The sequence below is a fragment of the Antechinus flavipes genome, chromosome 2, assembly GCF_016432865.1.
Source record: "Antechinus flavipes isolate AdamAnt ecotype Samford, QLD, Australia chromosome 2, AdamAnt_v2, whole genome shotgun sequence".
In the NCBI taxonomy this organism is placed as follows: domain Eukaryota; kingdom Metazoa; phylum Chordata; class Mammalia; order Dasyuromorphia; family Dasyuridae; genus Antechinus; species Antechinus flavipes.
This window is the reverse complement of record NC_067399.1, coordinates 377,424,483-377,440,195: the sequence shown is the minus strand read 5'-3', so window position 1 is coordinate 377,440,195 and position 15,713 is coordinate 377,424,483. Positions and strand designations below refer to the sequence as shown.

The window sequence follows — 15,713 nt, the reverse complement described above, 5'->3', positions numbered from 1 at the left end:
AAAGAACACTGGGAAATGAATATAAACTATTTGCATTTTTGTTTTTCTTCTCAGGTTATTTTTACCTTCTGAATCCAGTTCTCCCTGTGCAACAAGAGAACTGTTCGGTTCTGCACACATATATTGTATCTAAGATATACCACAACATATTTAACATATATAGGACTGCTTGCCATCTAAGGGAAGAGGTGGAGAGAGGGAGGGGGAAATCGGAACAGAAGTGAGTGCAAGGGATAATGTTGTAAAAAAAAATTACCCTGGCATGGTTTCTGTCAATAAAAAGTTATTATTTAAAAAAAAACACATTAAAAAAAAAAGATTTCCTGCCACTATAGTAGGTCTTTGTCTGTTTGTTCATTCTTCCAACCCACTTCTGACTTTAGACTTTATGTTAAGGCCAGACTCTGCAGATTTTGGGGACAATCTCAGAGCTGAGATTTTGTCTGAGTTTGCTGCTTTCCTGGAGTTTTAAATGTTATACTATTTCAGAATCTCAGAGTTAACTCAGGGTGGGCATGTATAAGCTTTCATTCTTCCCAAAGTAATATGATAATAGGGCAATTATGCTCTTGATCTTAATTCTGCAAGTTTCTGACCTGGGTTTGGGTCTGCATAGTACTCCTATTGATTTTTCCAGGCTAGAAATTCCAAAAGAGTTCTGCTGGATTCAACCACTATCTATTCAGACTGTTAGAAATCTTTGCTAATTCAGAGTGATGGAACTACAGGATTCCTTTTGTTCTGAGATTCCTTCCCTGTTTATTCCCCCTTTAGCCTTTACACTGGGATAAAAAATAGAACTAAGACCCTGCTCAGGTCCTGATGTTAGAATCACACTGTTTGCTTCTGAATTTTTTCTAAATCAGTACATAGTTGAGGGCTCAATTCAGAAACGTCAATCTTAGGCAGAGGTTCCCTTCTCTCAGTCCACCCTGGATCTATGATAGTGAACAACAGAACTGACTTGAAACATTTTCCCAAATATTGCACAAGGTCAGAGTATGAATCTGTAACTCTTTCTTGTCTTGTGCTGAAATGGCACATCTTTGACCAGATTCTGTCACCAGTGTACAGAAATCTTTTACTTGTCTCCTTATATATACCAGCTCTGTCTGGGAAAAAAACATCGCTGTAATTTTTTTCCTTGGATTTTTGATTAGAATTTAATTTGTTGTTTTTTCTAGATTTTTGTGATCAAATGGTGTTGGAAGAACTATCTGTAATTCTTGATGCTGTGTAGTTTTAAGTTTTCAAATATATTAGGCCAACATTTATGTTGAAATTGGGAGAATGTGTGCATGTGTGTCATAATAGTAACCATTTTTAAGAAATCATCCCTTACCAGTATTTTTCTTTCTCTTTTAATTAACTACATTCAGTTAGAGTTAATACTTATTAAATTTCTATTCTGTAAAGAGTATTATACTCATTTCTAATTGACATATTAAGTTTCATTATAGCATAGTCCTTATTTTCATGGATCAAGATGTGACACATGCAAATTTGGAAAAGGAGATATGATTTCACTAGATAGAGAACTTCTGATTTGAAAAAAAAAAAAGATCCCTCTTAACTAATTTTTGTTCTATAACTTGAAGTCTTTTAAAAAGTTGTTCAGATACTGGGCTTATACCCCAAAGAGATACTAAAGAAGGGAAAGGGACCTGTATGTGCCAAAATGGTTGTGGCAGCCCTGTTTGTAGTGGCTAGAAACTGGAAAGTGAATGTATGCCCATCAATTGGAGAATGGCTGGGTAAATTGTGGTATATGAATGTTATGGAATATTATTGTTCTGTAAGGAATGACCAGCAGGATGAATATAGAGAGGCTTGGACAGACTTACATGAACTGATGCTAAGTGAAATGAGCAGAACCAGGAGATCATTATACACTTCAACAACGATACTGTATGAGGATGTATTCTGATGGAAGTGGATTTCTTTGACAAAGAGACCTAACTGAGTTTCATTGATAAATGATGGATAGAAGCAGCTACACCCAAAGAAAGAACACTGGGAAATGAATGTGAACTATTTGCATTTTTGTTTTTCTTCCCGGGTTATTTTTACCTTCTGAATCCAATTCTTCCTGTGCAACAAGAGAACTCTTCAATTCTGCAAACATATATTGTATCTAGGATACTGCAACATATCAACATATATAGGACTGCTTGCCATCCAGGGGAGGGGCTGGAGGGAGGGAGGGGAAAAATCGGAACAGAAGTGAGTGCAAGGGATAATGTTGCAAAAAAATTACCCCGGCATGGATTCTGTCAATATAAAGTTATTATAAAATTAAATTAAATTAAATTTTTTAAAAAGTTGTTCAGAACATTGTGAAGATAAGTGATTTTTTTCCCAGGGTCACACAATCAGTTTGTATCAGTAGGTCTTATTTATTCTGAGGTGGGCCCCTTATTCCATGGTCCATATTCATAATTAAGGCATAATAAAGGAATAAAGTATTTTATGTGAGATTCGGGTAAACTGGTTTAAAAAGTCCTTACCAACTAAATGAATCCAAGTAGGCTTTCTTTAACCATAATATTAACTTTAAATTATAAATAGGAATTTAGTAGATAGCAAAGATATCAGGCATATCATAAACAAAGGAAAGAAAATGGGAAAATGGGTGTTGAGTGTAGGGAGAATGGTGGTATTTACAAGTAATGATAAGTAGTTTGATATGATTAGACCATGGATTAAATGGAAAGAAATAACACAAGAGAAGATTGGAAAGCTGTCATGATGAAGGACTTTGAATCCTAGTTTAGACTAGGATTAGACTAGCGTTTTACATTTTACTCTTAAATGAAGGATCCATGTAACAGATTTATGCGTAAAGGAATTGTCTGGTAGTTTGTAAGAGATGATTTGGAAGGTTAAAAGAAAGAATGAATATAGCCATACCTGTTAAGAAACTACTACAATAGTTGTGTAGATGTTCATCGGGCTCTATATTAATATGGTGACAATAAGAATCAGGTAGATAAATGTATATTAATATGGTAACAATAAGAATCAGGTAGATAAATGTATATTAATATGGTGACAATAAGAATCAGTAGATAAATGTAAAAACTGTGACATGAGAGATGAAAGAGAAAAGTCAGAGAACAAAAAGGTTTCAAACATCAGAGATTGAGGGAAATGAATAAAAATAGATTTAGAAGGAAAAATAATGAACTAGGTTTGGGACAGGTTCAATTTAGAGGTGCTTGTAGGACATTCAAGTAGAATTATCCTCTAATCAATCAATCATTCAGCATTTTTAAAGCACCTGCCATGTGCCAGGCACTATACTAAGTGCTAGGAATAAAAAAAAAAAAAAAAAGAGGTCCCTGTCTTGAAAGAGCTTACAGTTAGTGGAGGAAGACAACACACAAACAAATATATACAATACAAGCTACACTCAGGATAATAGGAAATAAATAACAAAGAGAAATCACCAGAATTAGGAAGGGGTAGAGAAGACATGCAGGAAAAGATGAGATTTTTGTTGGGACCTGAAAGAAGCCTCTGTAGGCCAAGGAGACAAAGGACAATCCAGGTATGGGAGACACTCAGAGAAAATGCTCAGAGCCAGGAGATGGAGTGGCTTGACTGTGGAATAGCTAGTATGTCAGTGTTACTCAGTCCAATAATAAGTGTAGAGCAGAAAAATAGACTGGAAAGGCAGAGGCAAAGAATTTGGAGTGGTGAGCAGTTTTTTGTGCCCACACCTGAAGGCAGGAGGAAAGGACCTGATGGGACCTGTATTTTAGGAAATTACTTTTGTGGCTGAAAGGCAGAGAAACTGGGGGAGTAATCCAAGCATGAGGAGGTGGGTCCCTGCCCAGAGGAAAGGAGGAGGCGTGTTTGAGAAATGTTACAAAGATAGGGGAGATACAGTGAGGAGTTTAGGTTGCAAACCAGAGTTGTCTTTATAGTAATAGGGAAGAGTAGTTGAGTGTAAAGGCAGGTAAAGTTTAAAGGGAAGTAATGAGTTCCATTTTGAACATGGTAAGTTTAAGATGTCTACTGGATATCCATTTTAAGGTATCTGGAAATGTGAAATTGGAGGTCAAAAGATATGTTGGGACAAGATAGATAGATCTGAGAATCATCAGCATAGAAATGGTAATTAAATCCAGTTAAACTCTGGTATAGACAGAGATGTGGATCTTAAACTCAGAAGGCAACTCAAAACTAGATATATTAAGGGTTCCCTCTGCATAAAGGTTATTGATAAAGCAGTTGGTGAATTTTTCTCTTTAATAAAATGAGAAGATTTTATTGATGTATTTTGTTTTTACATTATATTAACAAATTACGTCATTTGTAGCCACATGAAAAAATGTTTCAAATCATTATTGATCAGAGAAATGCAAATTCAGACAACTCTGAGATACCACTACACACCTGTCAGATTGACTAAGATGACAGGAAACGATAATGACAAATGTTGGAATGGAGGTGGGAAAACAAGGACACTGATGCATTGTTGGTGGAGTTGTGAACGAATCCAGCCATTCTGGAGAGCAATCTGGAATTATGCCCAAAAAGTTATCAAACTGTGCATACCCTTTGATCCAGCAGTGTTTCTACTGGGCTTATACCCCAAAGAGATACTAAAGAAAGGAAAGGGACCTGTATGTGCCAAAATGTTTGTGGCGGCCCTGTTTGTAGTGGCTAGAAGCTGGAAAATGAATGGATGCCCATCAATTGGAGGATGGTTGGGTAAATTGTGGCATATGAATGGTATGGAATATTATTGTTCTGTAAGAAATGACCAGCAGGATGAATACAGAGAGGACTGGCGAGACTTACATGAACTGATGCTAAGTGAAATGAACAGAACCAGGAAATCATTATACACTTCAACAACAAGATTATATATGATAATCAATTTTTTAAAATAACTTTTTATTGACAGAACCCATGCCAGAGTAATGTTTTTTTAAATTTTTATTTAATAATTACTTTATATTGACAGAATCCATGCCAGGGTAATTTTTTTTACAACATTATCCCTTGCACTCGTTTCTGTTCCGATTTTTCCCCTCCCTCCCTCCACCCCCTCCCCTAGATGGCAAGCAGTTTTATATATGTTGGATATGTTGCAGTATATCCTAGATACAATATATGTTTGCAGAACCGAACAGTTCTCTTGTTGCACAGGGAGAATTGGATTCAGAAGGTAAAAATAACCCGGGAAGAAAAACAAAAATGCAGATAGTTCACATTCGTTTCCCAGGGTAATTTTTTTACAGCATTATCCCTTGCACTCACTTCTGTTCCGATTTTTCCCCTCCCTTCCTCCCTCCATCCTCTCCCTCAGATGGCAAGCAATCCTTTACATGTTGAATAGGTTACAGTATATCCTAGATACAATATATGTGTGCAATACTGAACAGTTCTATTGTTGCACAGGGAGAATTAGATTCAGAAGGTATAAATAATCCGGGAAGAAAAACAAAAATGCAAGCAGTTTGTATTCATTTCCCAGTGTTCTTTTTTTGGGTGTAGCTGCTTCTGTCCATCCTTGATCAATTGAAACTTAATTAGCTCTCTTTATCGAAGAGATCCACTTCCATCAGAATACATCCTCGTACAGTATCATTGTTGAGGTATATAATGATCTCTTGGTTCTGCTCATTTCACTTAGCATCAGTTCATGTAAATCTCTCCAAGCCTCTCTGTATTCATCCTGCTGGTCATTTCTTACAGAACAATAATATTCTATAACGTTCATATACCACAATTTACTCAACCATTCTCCAATTGATGGGCATCCATTCATTTTCCAGCTTCTAACCACTACAAACAGGGCTGCCACAAACATTTTGGCACATACAGGTCCCTTTCCCTTCTTCAGTCTCTCTTTGGGGTATAAGCCCAGTAGAAACACTGCTGGATCAAAGGGTATGCACAGTTTGATAACTTTTTGAGCATAGTTCCAAATTGCTCTCCAGAATGGCTGGATCTGTTCACAATTCCACCAACAATGATGATAATCAATTCTGATGGACGTGGCTTTCATCAACAATGAGATGATTCAAACTAGTTCCAATTGTTCAGTGATGAAGAGAGCCTCTACACCCAGAGAGAAACTGTGGGAACTGAGTGTGGACCACACATAGCATTCTCACTCTCTCTCTGTTGTTAATTGCTTGCATTTTGGTTTTGGTTTTGGTTTTTTCAGTTTTTCTTTTCCTTCCTTCTTGATCTGATTTTTCTTGCGCAATCAGATAACTGTATAAATATGTATACATATATTGGATCTAACATGTATTTCAACATATTTAGTATGTATTGGACTACCTGCCAGATAGGGGATGGGGTGGGGAGGAGGAGGGGAAAATTTGCAACAAAAGGTTATGCAAAGGTCAGTGTTGGAAAAATTACCCATGCATATGCTTTGTAAATAAAAAGCTTTAATTTTTTAAAATTACATCAATCATATGAGAAGTCACTTTTAACAAAATAAAACAAAACTAGTGCATTCTACATTCCACATTAATAGCATCTCCATCTTCTCTATTTAAAAATTTTACCAAAAAATTAAGTGTTTCTTCTTCTCCCTGTTCCACCCATTGACTAAAAAAAAAAAATATTTCTTGTAACAAACATACATAATAAAGCATAACAAATTCCATCATTGTTTGTGTACAAAGTAGGTCTCATTTTGCACCATTAAATTGTTCCCTCTTCCAGGAGGTGTATAGTCTGATTTTTACTTTAAAATCATAAATAATCATTGTATTGATCTTATAGCTTTATAATCTTACTGTATTATTTGTGTGTATATGAAATTTGTACTTACTTGGGTATACAAATATGCTGTAAATTATCTGTATATACTTGTTCTCCTGGTTTTGATCATTTTATTCTTCATAAAATTATAATAATGTTTAAATTAGTTAATTTTTATAATATTATATTACAATATAAATTATTTTTACTCTACTCTGTATCAGTTCATGTCTTTCCATATTGCTTTGAAATGATCTATTTTCATATTTCTTAAAAAACATATTATTATTTCATCACATCCATATGCCAAAACTTATTCAGTTTATTCATTAGTGATAGAGCAAAATAAATTTATGCGACCTTTAAATGAAATGAATTACTGCAACTGATAACATGCTTATTATGAATGTTGAGTATATTATATCCCAGACACTCAATATTTAATTTTATTTTCTGTTTTATTTCTATAGCAAACCCAAGGAACCAATTTTCAGTGCAGGTAGGTCGGGTTTTATTTTATTTTATATATCCTTGCTTCTTCAAATCTAGAGATATTAATACAAACAAAAGGTTTCAGAGATATAGAATCTGAGCATTTAGAACCCTTTTGTCACTGAATTCACTTTTAAGACTATAACATTTGTATGGTGGAGATTATGTAAGACAAGTATACAATGTCGGCTTAGCTCCCAATTATCAAGTGGTTCAGATAATAATTGGTACTCTTTTTTTGGTCATTAACAGCGAGACCAAGATTTTAAAGGTTCTAGAGACTCTTAACCCTGTAATTGGTCCCTTTCCAAACTGGATTTAAGGTACTTCAATTTGGCAATATGGGGGAAGATTGAATTGCCACTGCCCATGCTATAACAGGATTTTCTATGTTGAAAGATAAAGGGCTTCTGTTTCCTTTGTTACTAACCAGACTTCTTTCATAAACATTTGCATTTCTTTAAAAGGGGAAGCTTCTGATGCATCAAATTATAACCCTGTCTAAAAGTAACTTTTTTTTTTGCCTTTTGATTTCCTATACTGCACACTAATAGTTAATATATACCTGTAAACATCTATTTTTTTTTCTTTTAACACATTTCATAATAAGGGAAATGCTACGTTAGTGTATTAACCTTATTTTAAATTGCATTGAAAATGCAGACACTTTTCTTAAGTATCCAAGTTGAAGAAACAAATTTAATTTTACTTTTTCTTAAAATAAATTTATAACTAAAATAGAATATTTTGAAAAGAAAATTGTCAGTATTCATTTTATCATCTTCCACTGCGATCTTTGTCTAATGCCTCATCATAGAATGGAGGTGACCCTTGCTTATCATAGGTAATTCCGGGGACTACAAGCTCTGCCAAGGTTCTACCAAGCTGGAAAATCTTTGTGTATGGCCCAGCAATGGACTGTATGTCTATGGTCTGAGAATCTGACTAAGCAAAAGTTCAGAGAGGCTTATCATCAAACCACTGATAGTAACTGATTGATTTTTTTTTCCCTTTGGCCACAATCATTTATTAAATTGTCTACTAAATCATGGAGGGATTGTAATCTGTATTGGGTTATTTGAGTACCCAACCTGATGAAATAATACATCACAAAAGTATATCATGGGCACTTCAAAGAGCTTTGTACTGAATACACTTATAACCATCCTTTGAATGGTCAATATTTAATCAATTGATAGGTAGCCTCTGACTGAAAACAGGTGAACATATGATAGAGCAGGGATCAGGGCAGTCTTGTTATACTTGAACATCTCTTTATCAAGCACTTCTGTCTCTGTCTCTGAAATCACAAGGGAAACGCCGTGTGACACACTGCAAAGGTAGGCTTCACCTCTGAAACCTCATAGCTCTCTGAGCAAAAACTATTACAATACCAAGCTATAGAAACTTCCTTTTCATACAGGCAAACACAAAGTCTTCCTGTATGAATTTTTTTTGGCAATATAATCCACTTCAATTTACTTTCTTAAAAGCATTTGTAAGTGTCTTCTTGGATATATTCCAATTAGAGGCTATAATTTGGATCTTGGTTTATCTTGGCAGATACTAGGAACTTATCTTTTAAAAAAATCTTAAGAGAGCTATATGGCAATCCCTGGATGCCCATTGTGTTTGAAATTATATCCTGCACTTCTGCTGAAATATCCCTACTAAAAAGCCTGTAGATTTGGTGGTTGCTTGCTGTTGCTCTAATGTATGTCTGAAAAAGCATTGCTTTTCCCTGGCTCCTTTTTGTTTAGTAAGTGAATTTTCAATAAACAAAAATATCTTTGAATAAGCCCAATACTTTAGTAATATAGAATTGCTTTATAAGTAAACTTAATCATTTTATAAATTATTGTATGATATATTTGTACATTTCATAAATTTTTATTCTATGTATACCTAATTTTTTAATGTTGTGGGAATGACCTAATTTTTTTCTCTTTCTCAAAATTTCATTTTATTGGGGTATTTTAAAAGCTATATGGATATGGACCTCATTCATTCATTCATTTCGTCCAGCAAATACTTATTCCTTAATGAAAAATTTATTGAATTGGCCTTCATTTCTAAATACATTGGCCTAAGGTCTGCAATTGTTTTTGCTTCTGTCACTCTAGAATTTTGTGCTTTTAGATCCTATCATATATATTAGCCATTGGTTTATTGAATCTAGCTTTTTTTTATTTGTTTGGTGGGGCTTTTTTATCCAATTTGCATAAGCCAAAATTTCAGTTGACTAAAGCAGTTCTTTTTCAATAACTATCTTAATAATTTTTTACTTTTGATCACTAATATTTAGTAACTTTGCAAGTTTAATGTTAAATCTGAACATATGTATTATTGAAATAAGCAAAACTACTAGCACAGAGACCCTTAGTGTACCATATTTTAAATATATCATGCCTCAGAATATTTAGATTTGTGAATATAATTTAAAACCATAATTTTATACTGAATATAATGAATAACTTGAGTGACAAATATTTGATCTTATAGAATACTTCCAAGACAATTTTTCTATTATATTCTATATTATATATAATAATATATATAAAATTAGTATATTTGCTCTCATTAAATTAGAATTTAATTCAGGAGTTATGACCAACACATAATAATGACAAAAACAATCATGATAGTAATAATTTTAACTCATACTTATAGTGCTCTGTAGTTTGTATGGTACAAATAGTATTCCCTCATTTTATCAGTGAGGAAACCAAAGCATAAAAAGTTTTAAGACACTTAACCAAGTTCATACAGCTGAGTAATTATTGGAGCTAGAATATACATGCAATTCTTTGGGCTCCAAGATCAACGTTTTTAATAGACACCATATTGTCTTTCACTTATCAAGGCATGTAAGGGAGTTTAATTATAATTGTGGTCTTGAGAAAGACTTTAAGTATTGGAATTTATTCAGAAAAAAAGGAAAGGTTCAAGCCCAAGAAAGCAGCTAGACAAGATGACCTCTAAAGTTTCTTATGGATTCTAAAATTCCATGATAAACAGGAAAAGCTTCCATCAGAAAATTGACATTTAATTGTGGCTTTCAAGAATTTTTAACAAACAAGAAAATACAAAGGATGGGCAAGTACTAAAGGAAGGATTGAGCAGAATATATTTGCCAAATTGTACAAAGACCAACCTCATCAGACTAAAGCATTTCTATTAGGAAATAATGGCAAGTAAAGCTACTTAGGGTAAAAGATAGGCAAGGGAGGTTAGACTTGATGCAGTGGAAAATTAATGGAAAGGGCTTTTGGATAGATGAATGATCCAGTAGAATTAAGGTTAAGGAAGATGATCAGCCTTAAATTAATATGCACTATAAAGGTGATAAATGATGGAGTCATTAGGAAGTTATTGCAATAATTCATATATGAGATGATGAGATTCTTGGCTAGAAAGGTGGCATTTAAATGTGGAAAGGAAGGGAAGAATGTCAGAAATATGACAATACCAGAATCAAATATACTGAATGACTTACAGGAGATATATGAAAATGAAGAACATGGAATAACATTAGCCAACCAAATTACATATGAAGTATAAAGTTTTGATCAAAGATACTTGAAGCACATGTACAAGATAAAAAATTAGGTTGTATATTTAAACTTTAAATTCAAAAATGCTTAAAACTGACAAATGTAATTTGCTAAATGTCTAATTTTTATAAAAATCTTGTCCTTTTATTTCCAGTGTTACCATGATTATTCTCCATAAATTCCTCCAATATATTGATCCAAATATTATTTGAATTGAATGAAAGCTAGATGCTTTCTTTGATATAAAGATAGACTCATAGAAATCAACAAACACATAAGAAATCTGAGGCTGAACAAACTTTTCCAGAGATCCACAAAACAGTTAAGTTAAGGACTTGGCCTTATCACTTTCCCCAAAGTTCTAATCAGAGCTAAATATCTCTTCTCAGGCTAACAAAACTTTTTAAAGCATCAAGTCAGCATTTTCAGTTGTTATTCATTTTTGTTGTTCTTGTTGGTACAGTATTTCTATATCCAATCCATTTTCTTTTGGAAATTTTTATGCCTGTTTTAGAAAGTTGAATTTCTTGAGTATCTTTTTTTAAAAACCATTTGTCTATTTAACAGGTTTAACATCTGTCTGTGGTTCTTCTGGTCCTATTTTAACTTTCACTTGAGCACTTTTCTTTTGCATGTTTACTAGCATGGTACCTCTGCTGATGGTTGTGTTCTTATATATTGTGTTAAAGGTATATCAGAATTTATCTTTGTATTGAGATATAACAAATCAGTTTAAGTATCAATAAGTAGTGTGTGCATCTACATATGAAAAATTACATTGCAGTTTTTTTTAAATAACTGGATTTTTTGAGTTAATTGTAAATTTTGCTTTGATGGCATTTTTCTCTGTACTGAGGACAGAGAAAATTGAAGTATTACAATGTCTTTTTGGAAATTTCATTTGAGTCTGTTGTATTTTTTAACATTTATAATATTCTGTTAGAAAATTCTAAATTATATGATTTATTTATATGGTAGAATGTCAAAACAAAACAAAAACTTGAAGCAAACTTTTATTTAATAGAATATTTTATTCATTATTTTAACTTTTTTTCCTGTGGAATCATTCAGTGAGCATCCAATACATTTAAAGTTTTCATCTTTAAGGTATACATGTGTGATAGAGGGTGTGAAGTTTATTTTTCAATTTTATTTGTGACCTGGATATTACTCTGACATATTTGTACTTTTTGTAGAGGAGGGATACGTAAAAATGTTTCTTCGTGGACGCCCTGTTACTATGTATATGCCCAAAGATCAAGTGGAATCTTATAATTTGGAAGCAAAAGTAGAACTACCAACCAAGAGACTTAAACTGGAATGGGTGTATCCTTTATTTGGCTATTGTCATGTTGAAAGTTATTAGTTGGTTGATGTTCATTTTAAGTTTTATTTAGATTTTTTAAATGTTTATAAAATTATGAGCTGTTTCATTTAAAAGTAAATAAATATATACTTTACATTCAATTCAGATTAATAAAATAGGCATTTAACATAATGTTTTGAAAATATACTCAATAGAGATCATGTGATATAGTGAAAAGAACCCTTAATCTGGAATCAGAATTCAGTTTGAGCCGTGGCTATGTGGTCACTTCTGTGACCTTAGGGCTTCTTTTTCCCTCATCTGTGATATGCATTTGGACTAGATCATCTCTGAGATTCCTTTCTGCTTTACCATTCTATGAAAAGCTATTGTTTTATAAAATAGTTGTTTTGTTCACGAAAATGGAGTATTGTTATGTTTTCTACTTATAATGCATTATAATATAAAAGTTTACCTTTTCTATAAAAGTACATTAAAAATGACAATTAAATTCAAGATGATACATAGTAGATAAGGCACAGGATCCAGAATCAGAAGGTCTGAGTTTAAAAACTAATTCTGGGGTTGCTAGTTGGTGCAGTAGATTGAACACCAGTCCTGAAGTCAGGAGGACCTGAGTTCAAATCGGCTCCTAGCTCTGTGACCCTAGGCAAGTCATTTAATCCCAATTGCCTCAGGAAAAAAAAGAAAAGACTTAATTCTAACATTTGCTGGCTACATGGCTATGGGAAATATACTCAAGTATCTGTAAAATGCAGAAAATAATGTTTTCATTACTTATCTTACAGGGTCATTGTGTAGAAGCTACAAAAAGTTTAAGATATAGTGTTTTTATGCTTATAGTGTTCCTAATTATATCCTTAGGAAGAATTTTGGTGTGTATTAAATGGCCTCTCAGTTAGTTTGTTAGTTGCATCAATCATGTCTGATTCTTTATGACCTCATTTGAAGTTTTCTTGGCAAAGATATTGGAATGATTTGCCATTTCATTCTCCAATTCAATGTATAGATGAGGAACTGAGACAAACTAGGTTAAGTCCCATAACTAGTGAATATCTGTGGCTGTATCATTAAGATGAGTCTTTCTGATTCCAAACTCAGGGGCCTATCCACTGCACTACCTACCTATTCCATCAGAGTGGTTACTAACCTTAATTTTAACTTTACAGTATAGAGAAATCTGTTAAGGGCTTAAAAATAGAGGGGAAATCTTAGTGAATATGATCATAAATTGATGAAATTTAGGCCTATAAGTAAATAAAAGACAGGGTTTTTTTAAATAAATGTACTCTAGTAAGTTTAATCAACCATTTATGTCTTTTGAAGAAGAAATTTTAAGAGATTTGGGAGTTCCTAATGTTCACAAAAAGAATATTTTTGTCCATAAATAAAAAGCCCAAGAAGAGTAGGAAAAATGTGTTATACACAACTCTTTGAAGTACTATTAAATGTTGCATTTATAGGAGTAAAACCCAAAATAACAAAATGCAACTTGTATTGGCATGCAATTCAGATTAGTCCTTTTTTTAGGCTCAAGATTAACATGCAGTGAAATACTAGTGAGCCATAAAATTTCACTAATAGCAAAAAAATTTTAAAAGATAATTCTTAAGGTTTAAAAGTGAGTACTTAACATAATTACTTCTCCACATCCCTAAATATACCCCAGGAACAGATCTCACTAAGTCAGGAAGGTATTTCTTGGTTTGCTGTTGTTAAGTCTTTCAATCCAACTTTTTGTGACTCTGTGAACCATAGAGTGCCAGATCCTTCTATCCTCCACTGTCTCTCTTAAGTCTATCCAAGCTTCATGTAGCACTAAAACCAACCCAATAATGATCTGAAAAACAGCCTACTTAAAGGGAAAGGAACCCTACCTACATAAAATGTGTTCCTATTGTTACCACAGTTTGCAAAGGGATATATTACTGAGAAAAATGAGGATACCTAAGATAAGAATTGCTTTGGTGTGTGTGTGTGTGTGTGTGTGTGTGTGTGTGTGTGTGTGTGTGTGTGTGTGTGTGTTTTGTGGGGAATGGGGATAATTCACATTTTTATAAAATCTCAGAGTTGAACAGGACTTCAGAGGTCATTTGCCTATATGGAAACTTACTCCACAACATTTTTCATAGATAAATGTTAAGCTCTCTTAAAGACTTCTGTTGAAAAGACACTCAATACCTTACAAGGTAGGCTATTCCACTCTTTTTTAAAAATATATTCTTAGACATATAAACAATGAACATTTCCATATATACAGCAAAACACAAAAGGGATTATGTATGAAACTGTGAATCGCTGCTTGCTTTCAGTAAACATTACTTTTATACCTATCCTGCTTTGTCTGTGCTTCCTTTTGAACTTTTTAATGTTATCTTCTGTACATTTAAAAATGTTTAAAATGTTTCACTGATCTTTTATTTTGGTAGCACTACTACTAACCTTCCCTCCCCCTCATAATTCCTCTACTCATTTGAAAACAGGAGAAAAAACATCCTAGTAACTAATTAACATCAACAGGAAGGACCAAATCCACCCATGACTCTCCAGAAATGTATGTTTCTTTTGGCAACTTGCATCCATTGCCTCTTGATTAGGAGATGGTTAACATGCTTCATTTCATCATAGACCCTCTGACACTGTGGTTGATCATTACTTTTTTGAAGTTGTTTATCTTTAAAATGTTATTATATAAATTGTTCTTCTGGTTCTGCTCACTTTACTTTGCATTAATAGATACTTAACAGAATTTTCTAAATTATCCATTACATTCATATACCACATTTTGTTCACACATTACTCAAATGGCAGTCACACTCTTAGTTTCTACTTCTTTTCTACTTTGTCTGCTTTTAATCTTTCCCTTGATATCATGAAGTATGTTTTGCTTGCTACTATGCTCTCCTCTACCCCCTGTACTGTCTTCTTAGACTCTTTTTCCTTATCCTCATCTGTTACCCTATTGAGCTTGATACATTTCTAAATCAAATTCTTGAGTCTCTGTTCTCAATCCAATTTTGTCTTAAATAGAAGTGAGGTTCACCTGATATCCACTTTCTTTTATACCTTCTTGTACATTGTGCATACTTTTCTTCTAATCCATTCCTGTTGTGAAAAATAGCAAGTTATAACCCCCTTATGCCTTTCTTTTTAACTTTCTTTATCTTTCTCCTCTTAATGGATAGAATAAAATAGAACCAAACCATTCCTACATCCTCTCTTTTTCTTATTTAACTAAGTACTCTGAAAACATTAAAATTCTGAGGAAATACTTGTTTCTTCTCTCTCATTAGAATATTAACTAAACAACATCCAATGGTTCAAATAAATATGGGTTTTTCTATATCTTTTTGACTTTTACATTTGCATTTCAGAATTCTTACTTAGCTTTAGTCTTTACAACAGAAATATTTAAAAGTCCTTTATTCCATTAAAGGCTTATTTTTTCCCCCTTAAGACTCAGCTTTTCAGAGTAAGTTATTCTTAATTGTAAGACCATATCTTTTCCCTTTTCTAATATTTATTACACACTTCTCACTTAGGGTAGAAATTGATGGATCTTGTGTGATCCTGACTATTTCCTTAGTACTTGAGCTACTATTTCT

The 15,713-nt window shown here is 33.2% G+C and overlaps 1 protein-coding gene and 1 long non-coding RNA gene across 7 annotated transcripts in view; both read left to right on the top strand.

Annotated features, from left to right (window-relative positions):
- EML1 (EMAP like 1) overlaps positions 1 to 15,713 on the top strand; it is a 189,040-nt gene that overhangs the window by 96,321 nt on the left and 77,006 nt on the right. For 4 of the 6 annotated variants that reach the window (XM_051978395.1, XM_051978392.1, XM_051978393.1 and 1 more), the window contains 3 exons: positions 7,206 to 7,234; positions 8,541 to 8,567; positions 11,978 to 12,107. In XM_051978395.1, coding sequence (XP_051834355.1) covers positions 7,206 to 7,234; positions 8,541 to 8,567; positions 11,978 to 12,107 — 186 coding nt within the window. The remainder of the gene's footprint in view (positions 1 to 7,205; positions 7,235 to 8,540; positions 8,568 to 11,977; positions 12,108 to 15,713) is intronic. The other 2 variants (XM_051978396.1, XM_051978394.1) reach the window with 1 other exon arrangement.
- LOC127549917 (uncharacterized) lies at positions 1,432 to 5,121 on the top strand. Its single transcript, XR_007950749.1, has 2 exons — positions 1,432 to 2,985; positions 3,026 to 5,121. It is a non-coding gene; the product is annotated as an uncharacterized LOC127549917 (long non-coding RNA).